The 26,286-nt window shown below is 42.3% G+C and overlaps 2 protein-coding genes across 4 annotated transcripts; one reads left to right on the top strand and one right to left on the bottom strand.

The window, feature by feature from the left end:
* Positions 1 to 544: 544 nt before the first annotated feature.
* spast (spastin) lies at positions 545 to 15,954 on the bottom strand. Of its 2 annotated transcripts, none has more exons than XM_059335013.1 (17): positions 15,640 to 15,954; positions 9,751 to 9,834; positions 9,561 to 9,644; positions 8,946 to 9,002; positions 8,076 to 8,230; positions 7,497 to 7,612; positions 7,068 to 7,161; positions 6,618 to 6,692; positions 6,458 to 6,529; positions 6,129 to 6,204; positions 5,869 to 5,960; positions 5,545 to 5,624; positions 4,405 to 4,447; positions 4,242 to 4,321; positions 4,010 to 4,080; positions 1,368 to 1,408; positions 545 to 743 (listed from the first exon to the last, which is right to left on the bottom strand). In XM_059335013.1, the coding sequence occupies exons 1-17, from the start codon at positions 15,872 to 15,874 to the stop codon at positions 618 to 620; spliced, it is 1,581 nt and encodes a 526-aa protein (XP_059190996.1). In that variant the 5' UTR covers positions 15,875 to 15,954; the 3' UTR covers positions 545 to 617. The 2 variants fall into 2 exon arrangements, with proteins under 2 accessions (XP_059190996.1, XP_059191004.1); XM_059335021.1 differs by having other exon boundaries at positions 8,076 to 8,227.
* A 1,229-nt stretch (positions 15,955 to 17,183) lies between these two features.
* On the top strand, positions 17,184 to 25,623 carry psen2 (presenilin 2). 2 transcript variants are annotated; one of them, XM_059341286.1, is made up of 11 exons: positions 17,184 to 17,593; positions 18,365 to 18,503; positions 19,699 to 19,919; positions 19,993 to 20,134; positions 20,558 to 20,625; positions 22,708 to 22,928; positions 23,225 to 23,323; positions 23,476 to 23,541; positions 24,167 to 24,253; positions 24,327 to 24,442; positions 24,636 to 25,622. In XM_059341286.1, the coding sequence occupies exons 2-11, from the start codon at positions 18,369 to 18,371 to the stop codon at positions 24,789 to 24,791; spliced, it is 1,311 nt and encodes a 436-aa protein (XP_059197269.1). In that variant the 5' UTR covers positions 17,184 to 17,593; positions 18,365 to 18,368; the 3' UTR covers positions 24,792 to 25,622. The 2 variants fall into 2 exon arrangements, with proteins under 2 accessions (XP_059197269.1, XP_059197277.1); XM_059341294.1 differs by lacking the exon at positions 17,184 to 17,593 and adding an exon at positions 17,689 to 17,871 and having other exon boundaries at positions 24,636 to 25,623.
* Positions 25,624 to 26,286: the final 663 nt, after the last annotated feature.

Genomic DNA, 26,286 nt, shown 5'->3' with positions numbered 1-26,286 from the left:
GGGTCGTCTTATTCTTGTGTTGTTTAACTAGGATTAAAATGCATCCTTTGGGACATTTTGGTTTAAAAAGCTTCTCTCCTGCAGCTCATCTTTCCTGCAGCATGTCTCTCCTGATGCAAGAAGTCTGAACTTCAAATGAGGCCGTCATTAGCATAGATTAGCATAAAGCTACAGTTGCAGCAGCTGTTGGTTTCATGGATCACTGTCTGATCCTTTCATTACTATTAGAGGACATGATCCATCGCAGCTTGTCCTACAGCTGTCCAACCAGCTACACTCACTTCTAAAGGAGTCCCACCTCTTTTAACCCTCTGAAGCACAATGAGACGTTTCTTTTACATTGGAATCAGCACAATCACAAGAACACAAACATCTGAAGATGGAACATGTTTAGAACAGACTAGGCTGAGCCGAAGCTTCAGGACTCAGTGTTGAGTCTCTGTGGAGCTTTGTGCCACGTTCTGAGACAGAAACACAGATCTTTGTTCGTCACATTTCAGATGATGAACAGAAAGAGTGTCAGCGTCCAGGAAAGAAACACAAAGAAGCTTCAACAGGATTCTTTATTTTATAGAAACATTCGAGCAACTAAATAAAACATTAAAAACCATGTGAGTTCATACAGCTGCAGTGTCTCCAAAGTCTCTATTCCAGCGGACATACAGCTGCAGAGTCTGAGGGGCCACGCTCCTCCGGATCCTCTGCAGGGACGCCACGAAGTCCCCCAGACAGATGTTCCTCACCTGCAGAGGAAACACACATTCAACCTTCAGGACCTTCTACCTTCAGAGGGAACATTCACTGGGATGTTCAGGCGCAGCAGTGACCCCAGGGGCCAGCAGGGACCAGCAGGAACCTCATTGGCTGTGGGCCCCGTTGGTTATTTAGGGGCACACACACATTCATATTCATGAATACAGAAACCTCATGAGTCAGGTTTAATAATCATGAACTATTAATAAGCGATGAATGAATAAATTTTCCTTTATTTATTAGAAAAATGAAAACATTTTCTGCCAATTTTATTAAATATTATGGTTTGTTCTTGTAGGGTGACAGTGGTGAAGGTTTGCTGAGTGATTATCTGTTCATCAGGACACAGTGAAGCGCTGAAGCTGTAATCAGTCAGAATGTCAGTGAAGCTCAGCAGGAAGCAGCAGGTTCACCACTGAGACTTCATGTCTCTGAATTATTGTGTTTATGCAATAAATTGTGTTATGTTTGCCAGCTTGTCGAAGATCATGAACTCCAAACTGCTCCTGATGATGATGGCAGCGTGTCAGGATGTGTGTGTGTGTGTGTGTGTGTGTGTGTGTGTGTGTGTGTGTGTGTGTGTGTGTGTGCGTCACAGTTAGTTGACTCCTCACCAGGCTGGCATCCATGCTCCTCACTTGTTCTAGACGCAACTCTGCAAAAACACACAAACACATAAAACACAAACACTCTTCTTGTAAACAAGTGAAACAAACCAGGGGCCCGTTGCACAAAAGACATCCAGGCTATGTGACTGAGCTGAGCACAATGAATCCAAAACAAGAGCGTCCAGGCTCAATTGGTTGCACAAAGACCATGCCAGGATGAGCAGACACGGATTCATCAAGCCAGGCGAAACCAATCCTGCATAAGTGCGCGCTCGCGGCTCCCTCAAATAGACCCTGCCACAATCACAGATTCAGATTCACCATGGCGAGTAGAGCGGCTTACTTTTCACCGTCGGAGGGAGACATCCTGATGGAGGCATACGAGGAGGTGAAACACATAATTAAAAAGAAAGGCAACACCGCCACAGTGATAATCAAAGAGAAAACGCGTGGCAAAGTATTGCTGACCGCCTGAATGCTTAAGTAGTGCACAACTACACACTCACCGCTCCGCTAAAACATCACAATTACAATCCAGATAGTTAATTCACATTTCCAAAAACACAGTTGTACTCTGATTATGAATCAGTTGAATTTTTAATTAAAATGGACTGAAGATATGAGTGAAATTGTGTAAATGTAACTCCATCAGACTGTGAGCCTGGGTATACCCAGACTGCCTTGCGCGCTCAATTTAATTTCGAACCTGCAGGCGGTCTGGCAACGAAGGCCGTTTCTTAGCCCTGTTTTAGGGATCCAATCACAGAACGGGGAGGGACGGCAAGACGATGATGAGTACTACTAGACAGACGGAAGCTTGTAGTTTTATAGTTTTCTTACAGATCCAACATGGCTGCAGCAGATGCGAAACTCGCTTTCGATCTAGCTGTTTTAGATAGCGAAAGTTGATTTTAAAAGAAGAACAACGTTTGACTTTACACTCCTGTTTCACCACAAAAAAGGATGTTTTAGCCTTGCTTCCGACAGGATTTGGCAAAAGCCTAATCTACCAACTAGCCCCGCTACCGCTCGCTGCTGTAACGCCGGTGATCTCACTACAAGCCGAGGGACAGCGGAGACTAGAGTTGAGATGACCTTTGGCCTCCTGAAGGCACGCTTTCAGTGTCTTCACAAATTAAGGGTCAGCCCTTTACGTCATGTGACATTACTGTGGCTTGTGCTTTCCTCCACAATGTGGCCTGCCTGAGGAAGGAGAGGCCCCCAGAGGGCCCCCAGCCATGGACTGGGACAATCCTGCAATCTTCCCTGATGACGACAGTGATGGTGAGGGACCAATATGTGTAAACTTATTTTAGTTAATATGCATGCTTTAAATTTAAGTTAAATATGTCCTGCAGTGGCAGAGGATTTTTTCCTCTTATGATGTTGGTGCTGTATACTGTGTGTATACAAGCTTGCAGGGAGGCTACTGCATCATTCATCTGTTCATTCGATGTGTGTGGATTTGTCCAGCATTTATTTCATTGTGCAGACATACAGGGTGTATTATATTCAGACCTTCGAATGAGTATTCATCCTTGTGTTGTATAATATGCTTTGATTCTGTGCTTTCTATCTTGTAGAGTCACTGTGTCTTCAGTTCTGAAAGGAGCTGATGGTTTACCTGTTTTGATTTATCCTTATTCAATAAAGGAACATAATGTTACACTTTGGTGTGTGTGTGTGTGTGTGTGTGTGTGTGTGTGTGTGTGTGTGTGTGTGTATATGACCATTAGGGCCACACTGAGGAAGAAAAAAAAAGTCATACATTTATGAGACTTGTTCTTTCTGCGGAAAAGATATATTTTTTTGCATATTCTTTTTAAAGCCCCGATACTTATGACAATGTGTTGCTGATGTGCCAAAAGATTAAGTAAGTATATTAGTAAGATTAAGTCTCCTTGTTTGTAAAAACCTATACTGAAGTACAATTCCAGGAAATGCTCCACAGCCTCATTTTAACAATTGTCCTCATAATTTATTCTCATAAATTTATGGCCTTATGGCTTGTTTTTTTTCTCTGTGGCCCTAATATTCCGTCATTTTATATATAGCCTTATAGTCTATGGGAAACTGTAAATTACAACATCATTTAAAATCATCATTTATCCAAAATGATTGAAATAATGATTACAAATGTTTAAATAATGACAGTGGGTCTAGTTCTATGTGATAACAATGTGTAAAGGGCAGTGGAATAACTATTGGTTTCCATTTGTGGTGACTGCTGACTGAAATAAGGGATGAGATTAAATAGATCCTGGAATTTAGCCTAGTCTGGAGCAGGCTAGCTCCACAGAATAAATCTCCATGGTAACTTGTACCATAACATATCCTACTGCACCCTATCCCGCTTTCGTGCAACCGGATCACGGATCAGATGAGCCAGGATAACCAACATATCCCGGCTTAATCCCTTATCCTAGCTTTGTGCAACAGGCCCCAGAACAGCAACTGCAGAAATAAAAAGGTTTTAACACTTTATTAAAACTTTTTTAGACCGATCTACTCTTCAGGATATTTTGGTCAATAACACAAAGTAAAGTTGTAGCTGATGATGTTTGGTTTTATGTTTGTGAACAGCAGAACATGATGCAGTTTCAGGTCCGATAGTTGGACACAAACAGCTGAAGACAGCTGTGTCTCACCTCTGATTGGTCCCAGGGAAGCGTCTTTAGCCAATGAGGTGAGGTCGCTGCCTGAGTAGCCCTCCGTCATCCTGAACCAACCAGAGACAGGATTCATCATATAACTGTACATGATAGAAAGCATGTTCATGTAAAGTATCTGTGAAGGAAACAGTGAATAAGGATTCTGATTCTGGTGGTGGTGATGATGATGATGATGACGATGATGATGGTGAAGGTGAGCGGCAGTGACCTGGCGAGCTGGCTCAGCTCTCTGTGAGTCAGCGGGTTGTTGTGTTTGCCCAGCAGGTTCTTCAGCAGCTGGAAGCGAGTCTGAGAACAGAAGCAGCTCCACATCAGTCGGACCGACCAACACGTCTATGTGTTTGGAATTTTTAACTGAAAGCTGAACTCACCTCCTCCACCGGCAGAGACACGTACACACGCTTAGCGAAACGCCTGCAAACACACAACAGACACAGAGTGTTATACTGATGCTGATGTGTTCACATTATTGAAGATATTCCAGTCAGACAGCTGAACATCTCTTCATATCCAGTGTGAATGAAAGAGAGCACAGCTACTGTAGGGAATTTCCCTTGAAAATGTACATTAAACAGTATAAACAGTTAATACATGATTTGTTAACAAGTAACACCTCAGTTTTCACGGGAAAGGAAAACTCATTAGTCAAATCAGCTCAGTATATCCGATTCAGATGGTCTGGTTGTTACAATAAAGTGAGAACAGGAATCTGAACTCTCTCCCCAGAATTCTCTTATATCAAAATTTCCAACATAACAGAAAATTAGAGGACATGAATCAGAGTTACACAGAAATGATGACGCACCAACATATAAGGTAAAAAGAGAGACACAAAGTGATTTCTCTCCAGAGATGTTCTGATCATTGGATTTGTCTGTCACCTTCGACATTTGTATCTTTTTTTGATACTTTCATCAAAATACCACAGAAGGCTGTAATTTGAATCTACATTGTTGTCAAGTGTTGTTCTTCAAAGATTTTCTACTACATAAGTGGCGAACCAGAACCAGAATTTTTTCCAGTAGTTGGGGGGAGCCGCCAAGTCACGTAGGAGATCGATTTCTCTGTTTATATAAAAAGGATCTCTCAGTCGTGTTGTTTCTGTGTGTGGCTCCCTCCTCTGATATATTGGAAACCAGAACCTAGTGTTTAAAGACGACCAAGATTTTCTACGACACTACACTCTATTGGATCTGAAGGGAAATGCTCTGTGCAGCTGAACCTCTTCTACCGCACTCAGTCTTCCAGGATCCTTTGCATTTATTGCACCTCTGTGAGGACACAAAAGACTGATTTTGTTAAATTAGAGGTCTGCTCTATACAAAATTGAGTTAGAATTATTTTCGAGTATTATGAATCATCTTGGCAGCCACCCTCACACTCAGGTTAGAGCCATCTGTAAACACCAAGAAACGACCACATAGAGACATAAAACAACGTTAAAATGGAAACATCCCATCTGGGCAGCTCCGCCTGCAGATGAAGATCATGTGACATGATGAAGATCTGACCTGAGAACAGCCTCGTCCAGCTCCTGAGGCCTGTTGGTGGCGCCCATCACCAGAACCCGCTCGTCCCCTCCGGATTGAATCTGGAACAGTCCTCCAGTTAATGTCATGTTAAAAACAGGCACAAAGGAAAATAAATATAAACATGAGGAGTGTTAAGGTTTAAAGTCTAAATCGATCAAAATAATTTTTTCATTTTATTCATTGAAATCAAAAGTGTGAGCGGAGATTCTCCCTGTAAAGACACGGTGCAGGTTAACTCTACACGGCGTGGTGTGACCTGCAGGGATATATTTACCTATATGTATGAATATAAACATATCTCACCCCGTCAAACTCGATGAGGAACTCGGTCTTGAGACGTCGGCTGGCTTCATGCTCGCCCTGCCGCCGCTCACACAGCAGACTGTCAACTTCATCTGTCGCCATTATCACAGATACAAAAAACAAAAGCAAAAACACTCAGCTTTATAGAAACAATCAGATTTCTCCTGTCAAAAATTACTTCAACAATTCATCTTTCTGATGACTTATGGCTGCAGCTCACAGTTTAACGAGCAGGCCCTGCCCCTCACACCGACACCTACCGATGAAGATGATGGACGGCTGAAGATCCCGAGCGACTGAGAACAGAGCTCGCACCAGCTTCTCCCCTTCACCCAGCTGCAGACAGACAGGCAGAGAGACAGAGAGAGAGACAGACAGATGTTCAGTATGTGTTAAGTTATATACATTTATATGTGTATGTCTATATAAACTGTGTGTGTGTGTGTGTGTGTGTGTGTGTGTGTCTGTATATAAACTGTGTGTGTGTATATAAACTGTGTGTGTGTGTGTGTGTGTGTGTGCGTGTGTGCGTGCGTGTGTGTGTGTGTGTGTGTGTGTGTGTGTGTGTGTGTGTGTTTGTGTGGCTCACGTGTTTGGAGGTCAGACTGGCGGCGCTGATGTTGAAGAACGTGGCGTTGGACTCAGATGCCACGGCTTTAGCCTGCAGGTGAGAACACTTCTTAAAGAGACAGTAACCTCCAATCATTCATTTATACCAGTTTGTCCGTCTGTCTGTCTGTCTGACTCACCAGCATGGTCTTTCCGTTCCCTGGGGGACCGAACAGCAGCAGTCCTCTGGCCGGAGCTCTGAGTCCTGTGAACAGCTGGAGAAAAAGACAGAGACCAAGAAGACTCTAAAGACCTGCTGCTCCACCTGCTATATCACCTGCTGCTCCACCTGCTACATCACCTGCTGCTCCACCTGTTGCTCCTGCTACATCACCTGCTGCTCCACCTGTTGCTCCTGCTATATCACCTGCTGTTCCACCTGCTATATCACCTGCTGCTCCACCTGCTACATCACCTGCTGCTCCACCTGCTGCTCCACCTGCTATATCACCTGCTGCTTCACCTGCTACATCACCTGCTGCTCCACCTGCTGCATCACCTGCGGCTCCACCTGCTATATCACCTGCTGCTTCACCTGCTGCTCGACCTCCTATATCACCTGCTGAAGAACTTGAGACGGTGCTGCTCACCTCGGGCCTCAGCGCCGGCAGGATGACCATCTCCTGCAGAGCTTGCTTCGCCAAATCCTGACCAGCAACATCCTGGAACCTGACGGAGGACCGGCTGACAGACACACACACAGACACAGACACACACACACACACACACACAGACAGACAGACACAAACAGACACTAGATTAGAGAGACACTACAGACTAGATTTCTACTTTTCTTCTGATGTTTTACGGACCAAACGTTCATGAATTGATCCGAAAATAAATGAATGAATGATGAGATGATTTGCAGGTCACACCTTGTTTTTAGTCATTTTATTGTCTTCATCTCATTCTCTAACCTGTTTTTACTGGAATTTCTCCTCTACAGCTCTTCATTGTTTGATTAGATTGTGTGTATCGGTCTGTACTGTGACCTCTGACCTCTGATAGACGGCTCTCACCTGTCCAGGATCTCGCTGCGGATGAGGTCGGCGAGCTTCCCATCTACCATCTTCAGGTTCTTCGTGTCTTTCTTCTTCAGCGGCGAAGACAGCGGCGAGCGACGACTTGTTCTGCCCTGCAGAGAGTCCAGGACACAAAGGGTCATCAAGAGATACGACAATGTTACATCCTGTAATAAACCATGTGAAATAATAATCCTGCTGCTGCTCTGCAGATTGTCTGGATCAATTGATTGTCTGTTGACTGTTGGTGCAGCACCAACACATCAAACTAATGAGATTTATCTGTGATTTAATGTGAATAAAGATCTAAAAGATGCTGAAATAACTACAACATGATGCTGATGTGGAAACAGTCTGAATTGATGCTTTGTCAGGTCTGAAGAACACAAGAACACTGCTGCTAAAATTATGCTTTTCTGAATGGAGTCTGGTGCAGCAGAGTGACGCTGCAGGAGAATCTCAACACATTTGCGACGCTGTGTCACATGACTTTCTCTCAAGAATGACACAGATTTCATGTGAAATTGTTGCCTCTCTCCACATACTCTGTGTAAACTGTGTAAGCTGAGAACACACCTTGCTGTGGTTGTGGGCGGGGGGCCGCTGGGGGCCGGGGGCCGGGGCCCGATGGAGACCTGCTGAGGAGGGACAGGACGTCTTTGGGAGGAGCTTCGGTCGCCCGGGCAGTCCCACATCAACAGAATCTCTCTTTCTGGAGACTGCGCCACCTGCTGACCAGGATAACATCTATCTTTAATATAAATAAATTGTGGCCACACACCACCAACACTAACAACACGACCAACACCACCAACACTACCAAAACCACCAACACCCACAACATCACCAACACTATCAACACCACCAACACCCACAACATCACCAACACCACCAACACCCACAACATCACCAACACTATAACACGACCAACACCCACAACATCACCAACACTATCAACACCACCAACACTCACAACATCACCAACACCACCAACACCCACAACATCACCAACACCACCAACACCCACAACATCACCAACACTATCAACACCACCAACACCCACAACATCACCAACACCACCAACACCACCAACACCCACAACATCACCAACACCACCAACACCACCAACACCCACAACATCACCAACACCACCAACACCCACAACATCACCAACACTATCAACACCACCAACACCCACAACATCACCAACACCACCAACACCACCAACACTAAAAACACCATCAAGACTACCAGAACCACCAACATTACCAACACCACCAACGCTACCAACACCACCAACACTACCAACATCACCAAACACCACCAGTCTCCTACTGGACGTACCTGAGCACCAACACTACCAACACCACAAACACAGACAACACTACCAACAGCACCAACACTACAACACCAGCAACAACACCAACCGTCTCCTACTGGACTTACCTGAGTGCAGGTGAGCAGTGCTGCAGGCGGGGCGTCCAGACCCTGACAGCACCTCCACTAAACAAGGACAGAGAAGAGAAGATGAAACCATCAGAGACTCACAGAATACACAAAACCACCACAAAGAGATGCAAAACAGCAACACATAGACGCAAAACAGCAACAAAGAGACAAAAAACAGCAGCAAAGAGACACAAATAACCATGAAGAGATGCAAAACTGCAACAAACAGATGCAGAACTGCAACAGAGATGCTAAATGGCAACAAAGAGACAAAAATGGCGACAAATAGATGCAAAACGGCAACAGAGAGACAAAAAACAGCAACAAAGAGATGCAAAACAACAAAGAGACACAAAACAGCAAGAAAGAGATACAAAACTGCAATAGATATACAAAAGAAGAAAGAGACGCACAACAGCAACAAAGAGACACACAACAGCAACGAATAGACGCAAAACAGTAAAAAAGGGACACAAAAAGCAACAAATTCACACAAAACAGCAACAAAGAGCAACAAAGAGTCACAAAACTGCAACAGAGATGCGAAACAACAAAGAGACACACAACAGCAACAAAGAGACACAGGACAGAGCGACAGGTCGGGCGGCGTACGCAGAGAGCGGCGGCGGTCTCGGGCCAGGATCAGGTTGGTGGTCATCTTGTTCTGCAGCCTTCTGTCCCGCTCACACGTCTCTCCTGGAACAGAGACAGAAACTTGACTGAAGCAGCATAGACACGTTCTGTCAGAGACACAGACAGAAACGATTACAGAAATCTATGAAACACAAACTTGACGTCTCACCGCGTCCTGAGATCGTGATGGCGAGGCCTTCCTCCAGCTCGCTGATCCCTCGCTGGTACCAGCCCGCCGCCTCACGCTTATCACCTGGCAACAGAGCTGTGATATCACTCATCCAACACTACAAACACACAAGCTGCTGACCCCTGACCCAGTGGCGGTTCTACACAGGGGCCTCCAGGGGCCACTGCCCCTGTGAAGAAGCCCTTGGCCCCTGCTGTGGCCCCTGTGTCAAATTAATATTTAAATGATCAATTTATAACGATGAACGACGGAACAATTCTTACCTATTTTTTGTTCAAACAATATCTCATTGTGCAAAAAAGGAACCCAGAATGTGTCCATTGTATAATCGTTTGATTGTGCAATAAAAGCTTGTGTATATATATTTTTAAATATCTCACTATACTGCACTTTCAAAATAAAAAAAGTAATTGTGCACAAAAATGAGAAATGTCATTGTTGTGCAAAAATAATTATTGTTGGTAAGTCTCATTGTTTCAATCAGTGTATTTGTACCTTCCAAATATACTTCAATGAGATTTCTAAATGAGCTAAAATATATGGGCTTAAATTTGTCTCATTAATACTTGTAAACACACAGGGGGTGATCTACAAATATTTTTGATTTGCACACGTGTTTTGCTATCCACAAATACAAATTTCTAATTTGTAACTTGTATTTTGGTTTTTACAAATATGAGTGTAGTTGTAAATATATTGTGTTTTTGTAAATACACAGTTTTCCATTTGTAAAAACAAAAAAGCCATTTGTAAAACTGAAAATTCTGCTTGTGAAGTGTGACTCAGCATTTGTGGATCACCAATCACACACACGCATCTCTTTCCTCACTTGCGTATTTTTGAGACGTTCTTGTCGCAGATCCACACAGATCCACAAGCAAGAAGCCCCTGGCTGCAGCCTGCAGATCGGGGCGGAGCTCAACGACGTTGAGGTGGGTGGAGTCAAACGTTGAGCTGGGTGGAGTCAAATGTAGAGCTGGAGGAGTATGTTAGATTTACTCAACGGCACCACTTATTAATGACAGCGCGAAGCACCGTTCGGTTGTTATTACTGGCCGCATATAAACAAATAAGGAGCATATATATATTTATATTTTTGTTTGTAATGACTCAAGTAAAGAAATGAGGACTATTAGTTTTATATGGAATGACTATTCAGCATTCACAAGTATAGTTAATTTTGACTGACTTGACATAAGCAATGATAATGTTATAAAACAGCAGAGAGTTGTATGAAAGCAATTAATGCATGTCCAAAAGCATTTATAATTTGTTGTAAGGAGAAACTGCTAATATGATGAGCACAAATGACTAAATGTTGAGGAGGTTGAACTAACTGTTGTGCAAATGTTAATATTGATGTGAGAAATGCACCAAATGACAAATAAGGGAGTTTGAAGCGCCATTAAAACTTTAAAAAGCTGTTGTCATTCCCATTTTCATCATGCTAAAATAGTTTGCATCTTTTTGAAGTCTAATGTCGAGTTTTTTTTGCCTTTAGTGAATTCTAGTAAAATATGGGTCATCGTTTCTTTTGATAAATGTTAAAACTGTATCTATCCTAATTTATAATGCTATTATGATGTGTCATTTGTAACATTTTACTTGTACAAAGCACATTCACCTTGTCAGTGTGACTGACAGAATTTTTCTAGTACATCAGGTTATACCACTTACGTAAGAGATCAAAGACTGAGGTGACTTTAACATCTTTATTGAACTGAACACAATTAAAAATCAAAGATAACATATTTAAAAAATAACATAAATAACTGAATTAAAAATCACAGCAAAACCCCTCTATTAAACAACATAAACCAATAAATTCAAAAATCAAAGCAATACACAACACAGTACAGGCCTAGAAGCCCATGTAGATAAGTATCCAAAACATATGGAATACAATAATGACAAAGTATGAAAAAATATACTGTACATATGATGTAATACAGAATATATGATGGGTATTTAAATATAATACTTAAAAAATATTAATATAAATAATATTTATAAAATATTAAATATCGAGCCACATGCACACATTTACTTACAGTTACTTACAAGTGCATATCCATACAATTAAAAATATATATACAGACAATGGCCCTTTTAATATAATAATACAGAATATATTTTATATTATTTAATATTTGTTTATTATTATTTCATAATTAAACTGTCACATGCATCAAGGAAGCAGGCAGTCCGCTGGTGTTGCTGCTTCTCACACTGCATCCTCTCATAGAGTCGTATGGAGCTTCACAACATGGACCAAATGTTTTCATCTACAAAATAAGATAGCATAAATGAAAAATCCAGTCATCACAAACCTTTTGGGCTGGCTAAATCACATTGAATCATTGTTGAATGAGGCCTGATCATTTCTGTATTATTGCTTCAATATGATCATTCACTGATAGACAGACTGCACAGGAATTAATACAGCCCCATATTCAGAAACATAACATATTCACCATACAGGTTATGATTCACCATATCAGATCTTTTAAACAATACTTTTACCATACTTTAGGCTGTTTATTTTGTTATAGCCTAAACATCTCATTATCTTTGTGTCTCACAGCAAACCTGTCTCCTACAAATTATGTTTGTATATTACTGTTTAATAACTAGCCTCAGTTGTGTGGTGATAAGGTCATCACTGCCTGGATTATGTTCAGAAACAACACTTTTTTGAGTGAATGAAACTGTAATTTATAGGAGACAGTAGACACCTGAGTACACACACCTGGGCTAACGTTACACACACTATAGTTATCACACCGCATTATTAGCTGCTTTCTTAGCCTGCTCTAGTGAATTTATTAGCCCTTACTAACAGAGAAAAAGAGGATTGTGTAGATAAAGTATAAGCCCTTACCATCAGTCATCTCTTTAACTAGGTCAAGTCTTCTCACGTCTCCGGTGAACAGCAGCTAGCAGGCCCACTGTTGTGAAGTTTGCGGCTCCACTTGTACTCCCGAGCTATCGCAGTCTCTTTAACATTGTCCTCGTTTAGATAACTACAGTCAGAGACATTGTCCTCCTTTAGATAACTACAGTCAGAGACATTGTCCTCCTTTAGATAACTACAGTCAGAGACATTGTCCTCCTTTAGATAACTACAGTCAGAGACATTGTCCTCCTTTAGATAACTACAGTCAGAGACATTGTCCTCCTTTAGATAACTACAGTCAGAGACATTGTCCTCGTTTAGATAACTACAGTCAGAGACATTGTCCTCCTTTAGATAACTACAGTCAGAGACATTGTATGCTACCATCGGCTCATCCATGAGCGCAATATCTTCCTCCTCATCTTCCTCCAAAACTCACTATCTCCGGCATTATCTCGGCTAACGTTAGCCGGACCGTTAGCGTCCTAGCCGGAGGTCCGGCTGTCTCTCTCTCCTCTCGTCTCCTCACCTACCGGTGCAGTGAAATAGTCCATAATTAACTCTGTCCAGTTATCATCACATGTAGCACATCTATCTCTGATTAAATTGAAAAGTTTTGCAATGTTCTCCTCACATTAATCCACCGGAGCTAAACGACTGAAGTTCCACTGCTTTTGACTCCACCCAGCTCAACGTTTGACTCCACCCACCTCAACGTCCGTTGAGCTCCGCCCCGATCTGCAGGCTGCAGCCAGGGGCTTCTTGCTTGTGGATCTGTGTGGATCTGCGACAAGAACGTCTCAAAAATACGCAAGTGAGGAAAGAGATGCGTGTGTGTGATTGGTGATCCACAAATGCTGAGTCACACTTCACAAGCAGAATTTTCAGTTTTACAAATGGCTTTTTTGTTTTTACAAATGGAAAATTGTGTATTTACAAAAACACAATGGGCCTCATTCATGAAACGTTAGTAGATTTGTGCGTAGATTTGCACATAAAAGCCTACGCTACTAAAAACCTACTCCGGATTCATGAACGCCGCGGGAAACTCAGATCTGATCGTAAACACGTGTGTATGATCATGAATGCCAATCCATCGTAAGGTGGCAGCGCGCTCCCGATAATCAGCAATTAGCATGAACCCCGCCCATGAATTGCTAATGACCACCATATAAGGAGGTGTGTAGAGGCATCCTGTCGACCTGTCAGTCATGGCACAAAGAAAAAAAGAACGAGAAAGAAAAAAGAATTTTTCCGAAGCGGAGATTGAAGTTATTTTGGGAGAAGTGGAGTCCAAAAAAAAATTTTTATTTTCATCTGTTAGTAGTGGTGTGACAGGGACAGGCAAAGCGAAAGCGTGGAGGGAGGTGACGGACGCAGTAAATGTGGTTTCTGTAGTGCAAAGAACTACGTCCGAGGTTAAACGTAAATGGTTTGACATTAAACTTGACGCAAAGAAACGCATTAGCGCACACAAAAAAAGTACATCTGCCACAGGAGGAGGACGCTCAGAGTCCAAATACCCCGTTGGTGCGCTCTACAACGGCCCGAGTAGCCGCGTGCGCCTCATTGTATGCTCCTGTGGTGTCTGCGGGCTGGCCAGTGGGGTCATAAGCCACGGCGTCAGTGGGTAACCCCTATCCCCTATGGATATAGAAGGGTAAGTCCATATATAACACACACATGTGATTATGCAGGCTATATTCTTACCAATGAGCCAGCCGTCTCTCACAGCTCCATCCTCCAAACGCGTGCCAACTGCGCAATTACGCAGGATGAATGCGTCATGCGTCCCACCGGGCCACCGTGCCACAACGTTTAACAACACACACTTTGCGTCACAGATCAGTTGAACATTCACGGAATGAAAGTTTTTCCGGTTAATGTAAGCAAATGCATCACCGGATGGAGCCTTGATGCGTACGTGTGTGCAGTCTATGGCACCGATAACACCTGGCATGTTTGCAACTGCACTGAACCCCTGCATTACTTCTGTCTGCCGTTGTGCGCCATATGGAAATTGGATATACTCTGGCATTAATTTAATGATACCTCTGAGAACTGCAGGCAGGATGCGTCAATTTACATAGATAATTCACAATTATGAGTTTAATCTGAATCTTAATCCTGCCAATTGCCAACTAATTTAACTAAATATGTTATATTTTTAATCGTTTGTCATGTTTATATCACATGTTTCAAAGGCATCTGCGTATTGTGTACATAACAGAACGCATTATGAATTAAAATTGTAATTTCCAACAGTGACGAGCATTATTTATATGCGTTCTTAAATTTACACAAGCACTACGTGTGGTCAGCAGCATGTGTAGATTTTGTTAGTAGCTACGAAAAGATCGGAGCTACTAAAATATTGATGAATGCGGAGATGCACGTAAATTTCCGTCTGCGAACGGTTTACACACAAATTCGTTCTGCTCACGTTTCATGAATGAGGCCCAATATATTTACAAGTACACTCGTATTTGTAAAAACCAAAATACAAGTTACAAATTAGAAATTTGTATTTGTGGATAGCAAAACACGTGTGCAAATCAAAAATATTTGTAGATCACCCCCTGTGTGTTTACAAGTATTAATGAGACAAATTTAAGCCCATAAAAATAAAGGTTTTGAATGCTTAAATATAATCTTTGCTGTTTTTTAATGTGCCCCTCGGATTAAACACTGGCCCCTGCTTGGCCCCCACAGTAAAACTGGTCTAGAACCGCCACTGCCCTGACCCTCAGCTTTTTGTGAATCCTGGTATTAACAAGTGGTATGTTTATTATTGATTATTGATCAGCAGCAGGGAGCGTCATGTCCCACAGAAAGCTGCAACTACTGACCGGACCGGTACCGGAGCTCCCGGGTCGTGTTCGTCACACCAGTCGAGAGTTGCGTCCACTGAGTGAAACTACGTTAAAACGGCAGATTTTCTAATGGGGTTCTGTGTTATAAAACATCGGTACCTTGCTCGTCCTCGTCGACCCGCAGCGCCGCGGAGATGAACCCGAAGGCCCGCCTGTGGTGGCTCCTGACCCGCTCCCCTTTCTCCTGGATCCCGCTGCCGCCGTCCGGTTCTCCGGCGGCTCTGACCGCGGCCCCGGAGCGGCTCCACAGCCAGCAGAGCAGCGCCCGGAGCCGGGACAGGACGGCCAGCAGCGGGGACACCACGGACCGCAGCACGCCCAGCCTCGGACTCATGCACGGCCATGTCCCGGCTGCATCCCGGTCCGGTTCGGTCCACAGAGCCCGTTCGGATTAACGCGCCGCTGCACAGACGTCCTCCTCCACCTCTTCTTCTCCTGCAGACCCGGGACAGGTGGCGTCCCCCAGCGGCGGGCTGCAAGCAGGCAAACATTTCCTACGAGGGACAAAAATAAATAAATAAATAAATAGAAAAGTGAATAAATGTCGAACTAAATAAATGCAATAGATTCAAATAAATTGTATATCTATATTTATTTAGTTTTTTACATGTAGTATATTATTTTTTTTGCCATTTCTGTATTTATTTATTAATTTATTTCTACATTTTCATTTATTTATGTAGTTATTTCCACGTTTTTTTTTTTTTACAAGACAAATTTATTTATTTATTTCTACATTTATTCACTTTTTTTTAAATTTATTCATGTCTTTATTTAATTAATTATTTATTTCTACTTAATTATAATTTTCTGCAGAAAATGATTGGGAAATCATCATCATCATCATTTCTGAAAATTATTTGTCTCAAACGTCATTTAGAGCTGAACAGGTGACATGAAGACTCATCAGAGGAAGAATCATCAGCAGGAATCTTCTGAAGAGCAACATGAGCTGCTGGAAGCTTCTGTGCACAAGAGAAAAAATATTACACTGAATGTCACCAGGGCAACTTTCTGACAGTAAAACATTTATATATTATATATATATTTATTTATTTATTAAAATATAGTATGTACTGCGTATTTATTTTTAAATAAATGATCTGTGAAGTGTCCGTGTAGTTGTTTACTGTTATTTGATGATAAGTGCTAAAATAATATTTTTTATTATCATAATCAATAAAATATCTCTATTGTTATTTTTTAGGTTTTTATATTTTTCTATTTCTATTATTTTTATGTACTTATATTCTTCCTTCTATTCTTTCTGCAGCAAAACTGAATATCCCTCCAGAGATCCATAAAGTATTTCTGATTCTAATTATTATTATTGTTATTATTATTATTGCGCAAAAAAACAATAGTAATAATGATAATAATAATAATAATAATAGTAGTAAATTTTGATAATAATAATATTCATCATCATCATAATGATAATAATAATAATAAAATAAGATTATAATAATAATTATTATTATTATTGTTATTATTATAACAATAATAATAATCATCATCATCATCATCAATAATTATAATAATATTATTATTAATTATTAAAGGGTAAAAACTTTGTTTGACGTCATCTGGATTGCGGTCATCACGTGACGTGATGACGCACTCTGCGGTCACGTGGTGGGCGGTCAGCTGAGCGGCTGTTTCCGGGTTGTGTGTCGGTGTATGTTGGTGTGTCCCGTGTCGCTCCGTCGGGCTGCAGGTGAAGCTTCTCCCCGGTTTTACCGACTGACCCCCGTTAGAGCCGCAGCGGCGGAGGAGCTGATGACGTCAGCCAGCTGTTTCAGGGACAGATCAGCTGTTTGATCTCAAGGATCTACTTCCTTTGCACCGCTCCACTACCGGATCACTGCGCAGGAGAAATAGTCCTAGCGGCCGCCAACGGACCCCTTAAACCCGTTAAACCCGAGAGAAGAAAAGTGAGTTAGAGTTTATAACAACAAACCGAGCTGCAGTAGCGACCTCCGGCCAGCGGGGCGCTGTGACGGTCTGATCAGACAGGAAGCTACAACAACAACAACAGCAGCTGATCAGTCAGGTGATTTAATGTTCACAACTTATTCACAAAAAGTTTCATCTGTTCAGAGAGTTTACAGGGAATATTTCCAAATTAGAAACCTTGAGTGGGAATTATGGAAATGTTTGGGAATCCACTGGACAGACAGACAGACAGACTGTATTATAGTGTCACTCACAGACATCAGTTGATCAGACTTTCGGTGTAAACAGCTGCTGTCTCTCATTGGTGCATACATTTAAACATTTTGTTTACATCCTGCAGATTAATACAGTTAAAACATTTCAACAGATTTATTTGTAAGTAGAACTTTATCAAGTTTTGATTATTTTATTGAACAACAAAAACATAAATGTTGAGTTGAATGTTATATTATTATATTATTTGATATCATTTGTGCTGTTATTACTGCAGATGTCCCAGCAGACTGAAGAGGATCAGCTGATGATCCTCTTTTTACACCTACTAATGTTTTTCTATTTTTATTCAAGTCAAAGTGAAACAGCTGAGACACAAAGACAAAAACACCCAAAACAACCTCAAAGAGACTCAAAACGACCACTAAGACTCACAAAAAAACGCAAAGAGACAGAGACACAAATCGACCACAGAAAGACTCAAAACAACCACAAAGAGACAAAAAATAACTTGAAATATGCACAATACCACCGCAAAGAGACTGAGACTCAAAACTACCTCAAAGACTCACAAAACAACCTCAGAGAGACAGACAGACGCAGACTCTGCGGGGTCACATGATGCAGTCAGCTGACAGGTTGTTTTTGGTTGCAGTACCATGAACGTGTCTGACAGCGACGAGGACTCGTACAACGAGCGGACGGCATTGGTGGCGTCTGAGAACCCGGCGCTGCCGTCCTACAGACCGGAACCTGACCCGACCCCGCCCACCGCCAACGACACGCCCAAACCGGTAAACACTCATTCATCATGTCCAGGGGCCTCATGTATCAAAGAGTGCGTAGCTTTCATACTGAAAGATGGCATACTCCCAAAACATACTCCAAAAGCTCAGCTGGAACTGAGCGCACATGCACGAGCCACCAGCCACGCCCGGCACCTCCCACAGATCAATACGCAGTTGACATGCGGCATGCCCGCTGATTGTCGAAAAAACAATGGCAAATCAACGTACTGCCACTGTGCGCGAGGTGGACGTGGTGATCTCCGGGGTGGAGGCAGGAAAAATTAGCTTTTTGGTGCCTCAGTTCTGGGATCAGCAACAAGGTGTCACTGTGGCTGTTAATGCAGCCGGATCCAAGACCCGCACCATGGCAGAAGGGTCCCTCAACACACGCTCCATCTAAACTCCACTGTTTCATCAGTTTATAAGCCACACTTAACTTGTTGTCCCAATTAATCATCACCTACAGGATCAAATATGCACCACACCTGACTTATTCTGAAAGGATTTCCCACACACGTCTTTTCTCCAGGGAGAGGGATCTGTGCGTCATGGATCGCTGTGCACCTGCAGCGTTAACATCTCCATGTTAAACCAAAGGGGAAACAGTTGGCGATCGGGACTTTGAAACAGTGATTAAGGCAGGTTAGCCTTGAAAAATATATGCACTCCATAATCAGAATCAGAAATACTTTATTGATCCCCAGAGGGAAATTTGGTACATACAAAAGTAGTGGATATAGCTAAATATAGGCTATAGACTTAAGAAAATATACAATCTTTAAAAACATACAGACAACATACTATCATTGCACAAGTAAGCAGCAGTACGCAGGTGAAATCTAAAATATAATGATAGATCAGCAATGAAATCATCTGTCCGTTCATATTTAGAACAGGTTATTGATGGTGGAAAACGGCATTTTCCTCCATTGTCCGAGAGCTATGAACTGTAAACACAATGCCAGTTGTCTGTATTTTGAGTTTAGATATGAAACACGTTTTAAATAGAGCATAAAAGACAGTACCGAACAAAAGTTTGCGGTGCCACCGCACATTCTCACGGCAAGTTCACTTTTCATACATGTGGCGTGTGAGGGAAAACAGCGTACACAATTTTTTTGTGCATATGCATCGTTGATACATGAAGCCCCAGAAGCTGCTGCTGGTGTGTTTCTGCTCTGACTGATGTCTTCTTCTGCAGCCAACCGCCAGCAGGAGGGCACGGCCCGCCGCCGCCGCCGTGGACCAGAGTGGCAGCGGCGGCTCAGACCAGGAGGCGGACCCTGACGAGGAGGAGCTGACTCTGAAGTATGGAGCGAAGCACGTCATCATGCTGTTCGTGCCCGTGACGCTCTGCATGGTGGTCGTGGTCGCCACCATCAAGTCCGTCAGCTTTTACACGGAGAAGACCGACCAGCAGCTGTAGGTCCACTTCACCGCCGCCGCTGCCCCTGCTGTCACCGCCACTTGCTAACCCTGATGTTTGTCCCCGCAGGATCTACACGCCGTTCACGGAGAACACGGCATCCGTCGGCCGCCGGCTACTCAACTCCGTCCTCAACACCATCATCATGATCAGCGTCATTGTGGTCATGACCATCTTCCTGGTCGTCCTCTACAAGTACCGCTGCTACAAGGTGAGAGTGCCGCCGCAGCAAGCAGCGAGCAAAAAAAGTTTGATATTCTCTCGGAGTAAACTAATATTCTTTGAAAATGAAGTCGTAATTTGTTTGTAAGTCGTTTGTTTTAACCGCTGATGTTCTCTGAAAGTCATAATTAAAATAATCAGCTGAAATAAAGTCGTAAATTTCTGAAAAAAACTTTATGTACAATAAAGTTGTAAAAAACTTTGAGAGCGTGAAAAGACTCGAGAGTTTCAACAGAAAATTTCTGACAAAAAGTTTCCACTGCACGTGAAAAAAGTGAGTTCATGCAAATCAAAATCTTTAGTTTTAAAAGTTTAATATGTGCTGAATGCATGTTTAATCTGTGAGTTGTTGTTTGATCTAAAACATGACCAATCTGTTTGTGAAGTTTTTAATGATAATAACTGTGTTCAGTTCATCCACGGCTGGCTCATCCTGTCCTCCCTCATGCTGCTCTTCTGGTTCAGCTTCATGTACCTTGGGTGAGTTCATTCATTCATTCATTCATTCATTCATTCATTCATTCATTCATTCATTCATTCATTTATTTATTTATTGAACAGACTGGTCTCCACCGGGGGGCGCTGACACCAGTCACATGTTTCAGATTCTCAGAGAATGAAGAACTCCTGTCAGTGTGTGTACAGTGCCTTCCAAAAGTATTCATCCCCTGTGGATGTTTCACCCTTTTGTTGCTTTTACACATGAAATCATGGTCAATATAATTTGGCCTTTTTTAAAAAGAATTTGCAAAAAAACACTCTTTAATATCAAAGTGAAAACAGATTTTTACAAAATAGTATAAATTAATTAAAAATATATAAGGTAAAATAAATGATTGCATAAGTATTAATACTCTTTAAAGTAACTGAACTAATTCAACAAAGTTCCAGCTGGTTAATGCAGCAGAGTCACAGTTAGTGAAATGGAGATCACCTGAGTGCAGTTGATGTGTGTCAAGTGGTCGTAGTATAAAAAAACATGTGTCTGGGAGGTCGGGTCTCTGGTTTATCACTATTCCTACAATTATACCACGAAGACAAAAGAACACTTCTAGTAACTCAGAGAAAAGATAATTGAAAAGTATAAGTCAGGAGATGGCTACAAAGAAATATCCAGCTGACTGGACATCCCACAGAGTTCAGTTAAATCCATCATTAAGAAATGGAAGCAGTATGGTACTTGTTTAAATCTGCCTAGAGATGGCCATCCTCACAAACTGAGTGACCAGACAAGAAGAAGAAGAAGACAGGAGATGAAAGTCACCAAGACACCTACGGCCACTCTGCAGGAGTTATAATCTTCTGTGGCTCAGATAGAAGAGACTGTACATACAACAACTGTTGCCCGGGTTCTTCACCAGTCGGAGCTGTGCGGGAGAGAAAAAAAAGCTCATCAAATCTCGCCTGGAATTCGCCCAAATGCATGAGGGAGACTCCAGGGTCAATTGGAAGGAGGTTCTACGGTCTGATCAGACAAAAACTGACCTTTTTGGCGATCAGACTAGACGCTATGTTTGGCGAACACCAACCACTGCACATCACCACAAATGCACCATCTCCAGTGTGAAGCATGGTGGTGGCAGCATCATGCCCTGGGGATGCTCCTCAGCAGCAGGTCCTGGAAGGCTGCAGGACCAGTCTTCTTCTTGTCCGGTCACTCAGTTTGTGAGGACGGCCAGCTCTAGGCAGATTTAAACAAGTGCCATACTGCTTCCATTTCTTAATGATGGATTTAACTGAACTCTGTGGGATGTCCAGTGAGTTGACATTTTTTTGTTGCCATCTCCTGACTTATACTTTTCAATGATCTTTTCTCTGAGTTGCTAGGAGTGTTCTTTTGTCTTCATGGTATAATTGTAGCAGGAATAGTGATAAACCAGAGACTGGACCTCCCAGACACAGATGTTTTTATACTACAATCACGTGACACACATCAGCTGTACTCAGGTGATCTCCATTTCACTAACTGTGACTCTGCTGCATCAACTAGCTGGAACTTTGTTGAATTAGGTCAGTTACTTTAAAGGGTATGAATACGTATGCAATCATTTATTTTACCTTATAGATTTTTAATTAATTGATACTATTTTGTAAAAATATTTTTTCACTTTGATATTAAAGAAGGCTTTTTTGCAAATTCTTTTTAAAAAGGCCGAATTATATCGACCTTGATTTCATGTGTAAAAGCAACAAAAGGGTTAAAATTCCAAGGGGTATGAATACTTTTGCAAGGCACTGTATGTGTGCGTGTGTGTGTCTGTCTCTGTGTGTGTGTGTGTGTGTGTGTGTGGGGCAGTTATTGTAAAGAAAACCTGCCGTTTAATCTTTCATCCCATATAATTATTTTACAATGTTCATCACTGTTCAGTGTGTTTGTAATGTCATGACATTTCAATTAATAAGTTGTCTATATAAAATAACGTTTAAAATGTTAAAACTCGTGTGAATTAAATATTAATAAAAAGTACAGCTGCTTCTAGAGAAAAACATGAGAATGTGATTTTTTATAACTAACTTTCCGTTGTTAGAGAGCTGTTGATCAGTGGAATGTGTGTGTTGCAGCGAGGTGTTCAAGACGTACAACGTGGCGGTGGACTACCCGACGGTGGGCATGGTCATCTGGAACTTCGGGGCGGTGGGGATGATCTGCATCCACTGGAGGGGCCCGCTGCAGCTGCAGCAGGCCTACCTCATCCTCATCAGCGCCCTCATGGCCCTCGTCTTCATCAAGTACCTGCCCGAGTGGTCTGCTTGGGTTATCCTGGGCGCTATCTCCGTCTACGGTGAGTCACCGCCACTGGGCGCCACCGAGGAGGAGGAGGAGTTTAAACACATCAGATAAACTCTGAGAATAAAGTCGTTAACATGAATTATTGGTTCAGTCTGAAGGTGAATCACCTGACGACACGCTAACGGTGTGTGTGTGTGTGTGTGTGTGTGTGTGTGTGTGTGTGTGTGTGTGTGTGTGTGTGTGTGTGTGTGTGTGTGTGTGTGTGTGTGTGTGTGTGTGTGTGTGTGTGTGTGTGTGTGTGTGTGTGTGTGTGTGTGTGTGTGTGTTTCCCATCATGACTTGCTGCAGACCTGGTGGCCGTGCTGTCCCCTAAAGGTCCTCTCAGGATGCTGGTGGAGACGGCACAGGAACGCAACGAGCCCATCTTCCCCGCCCTCATCTACTCCTGTAGGTAGAGGTAGAGAGAGAGACAGAGAGAGAGAGAGAGAGAGAGAGAGAGGGAGGGTGTGTGTGTCTGTGTGTGGGTGTCTCCCTCTGCAGTAATATAACGTGATGCTGCTGCAGGTTAAAGTAAATAATGATTTTCTGTTTGTGTTCAGCCGCCATGATGTGGACGGTCGGGATGGCGAGCCCGGCGGACGCTCAGCGCTCCGGAAACGAAACAGGTCCTCGCTGCAAGGCACCCTGGGAAAAAAACATCAGTACAGCTGATGATTATTTTATTAATGTGACTAATGTAAATAAAAGAGGATCAGATATTAATCACTTTATTTATTCCTTTTAAAAGATAGAGAAATTACTTAAATTTACATTACAAATATTTTTTGGAGCAAAATTATCATGGTAATTAATTTAACATTATTTTGACATTTTAATGGAAATAAATTTAACCAATTTATTTTTTAATCATTAAGACCAACAGTTGTTTGTCTATTGTCTTTAAATGCCAAATACATAACCATAATAAATAAAAATAGTTATTAATAATAATAATTATTATTATACTTTTTCATTAAAAAATATAATATTAACAACTATAAAATAAAAAAATATAGAATATATTTAATTTATTCTTTTAAAACAGTAAAAAGTAATTAAATCATGTTTACATTATAATGCAAGAACAGTTCTTTAAATTCTCTCTAAATGCCAAAATCAATATAAAAATAAATTACAATCTGAATAAATAATCAATAATTTAATGAATTATATGAAAATGTTACTCTTTAAATAAACCAGATCACTGATCTCATTAAAGTTTGATTTTAATAATGTAATTTTGTTTTTCAGACGAGGAGGCAGAGCAGAGCAGCAGGGGGGCGGAGCCTGACAGACGGCCGTCCCGAACGTTTCCTGAGGACGACCTGGAGGAGGACCGTAAGTCCGCCGACCACACGCCTGTTCTCCGTCCGTCCGCCTGCCGCCGCTAACATGTGTTTGTGTCCTGCAGGTGGCGTGAAGCTCGGCCTCGGAGACTTCATCTTCTACAGCGTGCTGGTCGGAAAAGCTGCGGCGACCGGCGGCGACTGGAACACCACGCTTGCCTGCTTCGTCGCCATTCTGATTGTAAGTCTGACACGACACCATCCGCTCACCTGTAACACACCTGTAGCTCACCTGTGTCTCATCTGTAACACCTGTCTCCCACCCGTCTCACCTGTAACACACCTGAGTCTCACATGTGACACCTGTCTCTCACCTGTAACTTACCTGTAACTTACCTGTATCTCACCTGTCCCACCTGTCTCACCTGTCCCAGGGCCTGTGCCTGACCCTGCTGCTGCTGGCGATCTTTAAGAAGGCTCTGCCGGCGCTGCCCATCTCCATCACGTTCGGCCTGGTCTTCTACTTCTCCACAGACTTCCTGGTCCAGCCATTCATGGACAACCTGGCAGCGCACCAGTTCTACATCTGAGGAGGCCCCGCCAACCTCGCCGCCTGTCGGTGTCACGCACAGAGATGACTTCCTGCCGCTGCCTTGAGACCCACCACAGGAAGTGATGTAATGCAGAGGACGCTGGCGACAAAGTCTAAAGATACTGTAACTCATCACCGCAGCTGCATGTGATTGGCCGAGGCTCCTGTCAGTCAGAGCAGAAGAGCTCTTTCTGACAGAACCTGAAGCCTCAGAGACACTCAGTCACCCTGATAAACATTCTGGTTCTATCTTTTCTCTGTGTGGAAGCCCAGAAAACTGTTCTGTTTTTCTCAAGATAATGACCTCCAAATCGAAAAAAGTTTCTCAAAATATCAACTTACTTTTCTAGAAATAATATCTTGAATATAGTTACTTATATACTCAGAATAATGACTTTATGTCGAGATACTGAGCTGTGATTATGAGAAAGAATCTCATTATATATTTTGCTCCATATCTTATGACGGTTAATAAAATATAAGGGTTTTTTTACTATTTTTAGTTTAATTGATTAGTAGATTAAATAAATTATTGTTGGTTTAAAGACTTTAGAGAAAGTTTTAACAGTTTAAGATTCTTTCACCAAAATCACAAAGAAATATTTTTTCCAGACTCACAAACTGAACTCCAAATAAGTTTAATGAGCATCAACTGGAACGTTTCAATATGAAATTTTCTCCCAGCGGGGGCCAGGCATGAGGGGGCGGGGTTTATAGGTTCTGTTGAAAAGATTCCGGTGCAGGATATTATTTTGTAAATAAAACATGTTGATAAGATTCTGTTTGATTTCAGTGTTTCTGTGCAATAAAGTCAAACTGTCAAACTTCTGCTGAACATCATCTCTCTGTTCTCTCAACTCTCCAGTGCAGAAAGGAAATATTAGAAAATAATGAAATACTTCACTCCGCGAAGCCGCGGTCTAATCCAACAGACCACGGCCTGAAGAGCTACTGCTTTTATAAAACGGTTCAACTATGGCAATATTAAGGTGATGGATATATTCCATTCAAACAGTGTCTATTAACATAAATTCTCCATAAAGCATTGTTCTTATAGAAATAGATCCTCCTGGTTGCTAGGAAACATTCTCTCTTGTTGCTGCCCTGTTAGCTTATCCTAACATAGCCTAGCGGTTAGCCTTATCCCCAGTCAGTCAAACCTCAGAACCTAATTCACTGTTTTCAATCAGTCAGTAATGTCTGAGGGCCGACAATACGACCCGTGTCTCGGTCTGAACAAACCAAGCTGAAGCAGAAGATTCCCAGAAGGAGCTTCAGTGAAATGTTCCTGATGTCTCTGAATGATCCAGTAGAAAAACGTTGGGGTCACCAGTGAGGGAGAAGTGATAAATGAAGTTTCAGAGCTGATTCCTCACTAAGACAGCAGTGGCGTGTCCTTTATTCATTCATTTCCAACCAACCAAAACACGTTTCCATAAAACGTAGTATCAGAGACTATATACACTCCTGAACAAAATCTTAAGACAATCATC

This window comes from Centropristis striata, chromosome 1 (genome assembly GCF_030273125.1).
Source record: "Centropristis striata isolate RG_2023a ecotype Rhode Island chromosome 1, C.striata_1.0, whole genome shotgun sequence".
Lineage (NCBI taxonomy): Eukaryota > Metazoa > Chordata > Actinopteri > Perciformes > Serranidae > Centropristis > Centropristis striata.
The sequence above is the reverse complement of the archived record's forward strand: the minus strand, read 5'-3'. Positions and strand labels throughout refer to the sequence as shown.